At 51.1% G+C, this 5,116-nt stretch overlaps 1 protein-coding gene across 1 annotated transcript in view; it reads right to left on the bottom strand.

The window, feature by feature from the left end:
• Positions 1-5,116, bottom strand: part of LOC112078788 (steroid 17-alpha-hydroxylase/17,20 lyase-like) — a gene marked incomplete at its 5' end in the record, with an annotated part of 15,073 nt that overhangs the window by 5,268 nt on the left and 4,689 nt on the right. Inside the window, 3 exons of the mRNA XM_024144920.1 lie at positions 3,925-4,094; positions 4,268-4,507; positions 4,889-4,975. Of these exons, the coding sequence (XP_024000688.1) occupies positions 3,925-4,094; positions 4,268-4,507; positions 4,889-4,975 (497 nt within the window). The remainder of the gene's footprint in view (positions 1-3,924; positions 4,095-4,267; positions 4,508-4,888; positions 4,976-5,116) is intronic.

Here is a 5,116-nt window from a genome sequence, read left to right as displayed (position 1 = left end):
GCTACTGAGACTGGTTGTGCTGTAGGATGCTTTTGAGGTATGTCCACGCAAGTACTGCTGTAGTATGCCTTTAGTATACTGTAGTTGCTGTAGTATGCTGTAGTGTGCTTTACGTGCAAGGTGTACTATGTATTAGGCTTTTCATCTTGTAGAGTTACTCTGTGAGTCAGGGGGTGTGAGGATGGGACTTATAGGTGAGGCGTAGGTCAGTGTGGGCTAGTTACCTGCCTGTGAGTCATGGTCGAAGAAAGGAGATGGGGACTTGATAACAGGATTGAGGTAGGTCCAGGTGTGTTAGTTTACCTGCTGTGGTCCAGGAGGATGGGACTTACTGAGGTGAGGTAGGTAGGTGGGCTAGTTAGCCTGCTGTGAGTCCAGGAGGGATGGGGACTTAAACAGGTGAGGTAGCGTCAGTGGGTTAGTTACCGTGGGTGTGAGTCAGGCGGTGGAGGAGGGATGGAACTATAACTAGGTGAAGGTAGGTCGGTTGTGTTAGTTACCTGCTGTGAGTCAGGGCGTGTCGTGAGTGGAATGGGACTATAAACAAAGTGAGGTAGGTCAAGGGTGGTCTTCAGTTACCTGCTGGAGTCAGGAGGGAGGGATTAGGGAGTACATGGACTAGTACCCTTAGGTGGAGGGATGACTAAACGGTAGTTGACAAGGTCAAGGCTTGGGCTTAGTTTACTCTGTGTGAGTCAGGGAGGGATGGGGACTATAACAGGTGAGGTAGGAGTCAGGTGGTTTAGTTACCTGCTTGAGTCAGGAGGATGGGGACTATAACCGGTGAGAAGTAGGTCCAGGCGTGGGTTAATTACCTGCTGTTGAGTCAGGAAGGGGATGGACTAATTAGACAAGGTGAGGTAGGGAATCAGTGTGTGTTAATTGACCTCCGTCTGTGAGTCAGAGAGGGATGCTGGGATTTAACAGGTGAGGATAGGTTCAGGTGTGTTAGTTACCTGCTGTGATCAGCAGGGATGGGGACTATAACAGGTGAGGATGAGGATCAGGTGTGGGTTTAAGTTACCCTGACTTGTGAGTCAGGAGGATGGGGACTATAACAGGTGAGGTAGGTCACGTGGTGTTATATTACCCTGCTGTGAAAGTAGGAGGGATAGGGACTATAACCAGGAAGGTAGGTTCAGGTGTGTTTAGTTACCTGCGTGATGTGCAGGAGGGAGGGGACTATAACAGGTGAGGTGGTTCAGGTGTGTTAAGTTACCTGCTGTACGCTCAGAGGGATGGGGACTATAAACAGGTTGAGGATAGGTCAGGTGTGTTAAAGTTACCTGCTGTGAGTCAGGAGGGATGGGACTATAACAGGTGGAGGTAGGTCAGGTGTGTTAGTTACCTGCGTGAGTCAGGAGGGATGGGGACTAATAACGGTGAGGTAGGTCAGGTGTGTTGTTAATCCTGCTGTGAGTCAGGAGGGATGGGACTATAACAGGTAGAATAAGGTCAGGTTGTGTGTAGTTACCTGTCTGTGAGCGAGAAGGGATGGGGACTATACAGGTGAGGAGTAAGGTTCAGGTGGTTAGTTACCTGCTGTCAGTCAGGAGGGAGATGAGGGATGGGACTATAATCAAGGTGAGTAGTGTCAGGTGTGTTAGGTTGCACCTTGTCGAGTGGCAGGGCGGTGTGAGGGATGGGACCTATAACAGGTGAGGTAAGGTCAGGTGGTTTAGTTTACCTGCTGTGAGTCAGGGGGGGTTAGGCGCATTGGCACTATAACAGGTGAGGTAGGTCAAGGTGGGTTTAAGTTACCTGCTGTGAGTCAGGAGGGATGGGGACTACTATAACAGGTGAGGTAGGTCAGGTGGGTCTAGTTACCTGCTGTGAGTCGGAGGGATGGGACTATAACTGGGTGAGGTAGGTCAGGTTGGGTTTAGTTACCTGCTGTGAGTCAGGAGGGATGGGACTATAAACAGGTGAGGTAAGGTTCAGCGTGGTGTTAGTTAACCTGCTTGTGAGTCAGGAGGGATGGGACTATAACAGGTGAGGTAGTCAGAGTGTGTTAGTTACCTGCTGTGAGTCAGGAGGGATGGGAACTATAACAGGTGAGGTAGGTCAGGTGTGTTGTTACCTGCTGTGAGCCAGGAGGGATGGGACTATAAACAGGTGAAGGTAGGTCAGGTGTGTTAGTTACCTGCTGTGAGTCAGGAGGGATGGGGACTATACAGGTGAGGTAGGGTCAGGTGTGTTAGTTTACCTGCTGTGAGTCAGGAGGGATGGGACTATAACAGGTGAGGTAGGTCAGGTGTGTTATTACCTGCTGTGAGTCAGGAGGGATGGACCATAACAGGTGAGGTAGGATCAGGTGTTGTTAGTTACCTGCTGTGAGTCAGGAGGGATGGGGACTATACAGGTGAGGTAGGTCAGGTTGTTAGTTACCATGATGTGAGTCAGGAGGGATGGACTAAACAGGTGAGGGGTCAGGTGGGTTAGTTACCTGCTGTGAATGCGTGTGGGATGGGACTATACACAAGCTGAGGTAGATCAGGTGGTTAGTATTACCTGCTGTGAGTCAGGAGGGATGGGAACTCATAACAGGTGAGGACTAGGGTCAGGGTGCATTAGTACCTGCGTGTGGAGTCAAGGAGGGGATGGGACATACACAGCGATAGGAGGTGCGACTAGTCTGCTTGGAGCAGGAATGGGATTACAGGTGTAGGTCGTTTAACCTGCTGTGAAATCAGGAGGGATGGACTATAACAGGTGAGGTAGCATCAAGGTGGTTTAGTTACCCTGCATGTGAGTCAGGAGGGAGGACTTATAAGCAGGTTTGACGGTAGGGCAGGTTGTGTTAGTTAACTGCCTGTGGAGTCAGGAGGATCGGAGGGACTTTAACAAGGGTGAGGTAGGTCAGGCTGTGTTTAGTTACCTCTGTGAAGTCAGGAGGGATGGGACTGATAGACAGGTGAGGTAAGGTCAGGTGTGTTAATGTTAACCTGCCTGTGAGTCAGGAGGGATGGGACTAAACACGTGAGGAGGTCAGCGTGTGTGTTGACGGTTACCTGCCTGTGAGTCAGGAGGAATGGGAATACTATACGAGCTGAGGTAGGTCAGGTAGGTTTATTACCTGCTGTGATCAGAGGGAGTGGGATGATAACAGGTGAGGTAGGTCAGTGGGTTATTACCCTGACTGATGAGTAGCAGAGGATGGGACTATAAACGGCGAGGTAGGCTCACGGGGGTTCGTTACCTGCTGCTGTGAGTCAGGAGGGGATGTGGACTATAACGGTGAGGTAGGATCAGGTGTGGTTAGTTCCACCAGCTGTGAGTACAGGAGGGATGGGACTATAAGAGGTGAGTAGTGTTCCAGGGTGGGTTTAGTTACCTGCTGTGAATAGGAGGAGGGATGGGACCTATAACAGGGTGAGGTGTGGTCAGGTGGGGTAGTTACCTGGCTGTGAGTCAGAGAGGGATGGGACTATAACAGGTGAGGTAGGTCAGTGTGTTAGTATCCTGCTGTGAGTCAGGGATGGGAGTGTATGGACTATAAAGGGTGAGCGTAGGTCAGGTGTGTTATGTGTACCTGCTGTGAGTGAGGAGGGGATGGGACTATAACAGGTGAGGCAGGTCAGGTGTGGTTAGTTACCCTGCTGTGAGATACAGAAGGGATGGGACTATAACAGGTGAGTGTAGGTCAGTTGTGTGTGAGTTACCCTGCTGTGAAGATGAGAGGAGGGAGGTGATATAACGGGAGGCAGGTCAGGTTGTCGTTAGTTACCTCGCTGTGAGTCAGGAGCCGCACTCTGGAACTATAAAACAGATTGAGGTCGGGTAGGTCAGGTGTGTTAGTTACCTGCTGTGAGTCAGGAGGGATGGGACTATAACAGGTGAGGCAGGTCAGGTGTGTTAGTTACCTGCTGTGAGTCAGGAGGGATGGGACTATAACAGGTGAGGTTGGTCAGGTGTGTTAGTTACCTGCTGTGAGTCAGGGCGGTGTGAGGTATGAGGACGGGGCTGACAGGGCGTATCCTCATGACCTCATTGATGACAGAGTCCAGATAGGGCAGGTGAGGGCGGTCTGACACATCTGGACTCCTTACACAACCCACCACCTCATCCAGCTCCTTCTGCACACGCTCCTGGACCTGGGTTGGGGGGATAGGGGGATGGATGAGACAGTTCAGTAGAGAGCAGATTTCTTGAATATAACTTGCGGTGTTCCTATAACTTCTCTCGTTGTCTCTTCATTTTTCTCAGTTGGTTTTCTCCCTCCTCCCCCAGTCCCCCCCTCTCCTTCTTCCTCCTCCCTCCTTCCTACCTGTGGGTGGTGCAGGAGGAAGGCCAGGACCCAGAGTAGTGTCGTCGAGGTGGTTTCTACTCCGGCTCCGAATGCTTCAGCCGCAGTCATCAAGACGTGGTCATCGCTGATCCCCTCCTCTTCCTGCTCCGCTCCTAACCCCTGACCTCTGACCCCTGACCCCTGGTTATGTTTGAAACTTGTCTGACCCTGCAGCAGAGCGTCCAGTAGGTCACGGGGCTCCCCGCCGATCGGCGACACCTGCGGAGGATCAGAGGTTAGAGGTCAAGGCTGTGTCTCAATACTGTAGGATGGGTTCCTTTCCTTGTCCACTTTCCCTCAGTGTGTGTGTGTGTGTGTGTGTGTGTGTGTGTGTGTGTGTGTGCTTGCGTGCGTGTGTGTGCGTGCATGCGCTTTTGTGTGTCAGTGGAAGCTGCTGAGGGGAGGACGGCTTATAATAATGGCTGGAAATGAAATGACATCAAACACCTGGAAACCATGGAAACACCTGGAAACCATGGAAACCATGTGTTTGATACCATTCCACTGATTCCCCTCCAGCCAATACCACAAGCCCCTCCTCCCTAATTAAGGTGCCACCAACCTCCTGTGGAGTGTGTGTGTGTGCGTGCTTGTGTGTACCTTGTGTTCCTCTAGTTTCCTGCTGAGTAGCTGATCCCTGATGGCGATACACTCTGTCAGCGTGGTCAGATTCTGGTTGGGGAGAAACTACAGAAGAGACAGGATAGAGTTTTAGTTAAAGGTAGACTCAGCGAGATGCACAACAARATATCGGCAAGATTTTCACAACAACTAAGAGTATGAAGCAAGAAGGCTGTTTTGGTCCCGCGACTCGTGTTGTAGCAAAGT

Source organism: Salvelinus sp. IW2-2015, unplaced genomic scaffold, assembly GCF_002910315.2.
Source record: "Salvelinus sp. IW2-2015 unplaced genomic scaffold, ASM291031v2 Un_scaffold6265, whole genome shotgun sequence".
NCBI classification, from domain to species: Eukaryota; Metazoa; Chordata; class Actinopteri; order Salmoniformes; family Salmonidae; genus Salvelinus; species Salvelinus sp. IW2-2015.
Note: the sequence above shows the minus strand (reverse complement) of the source record. Positions and strands in the feature narration are given on the sequence as shown.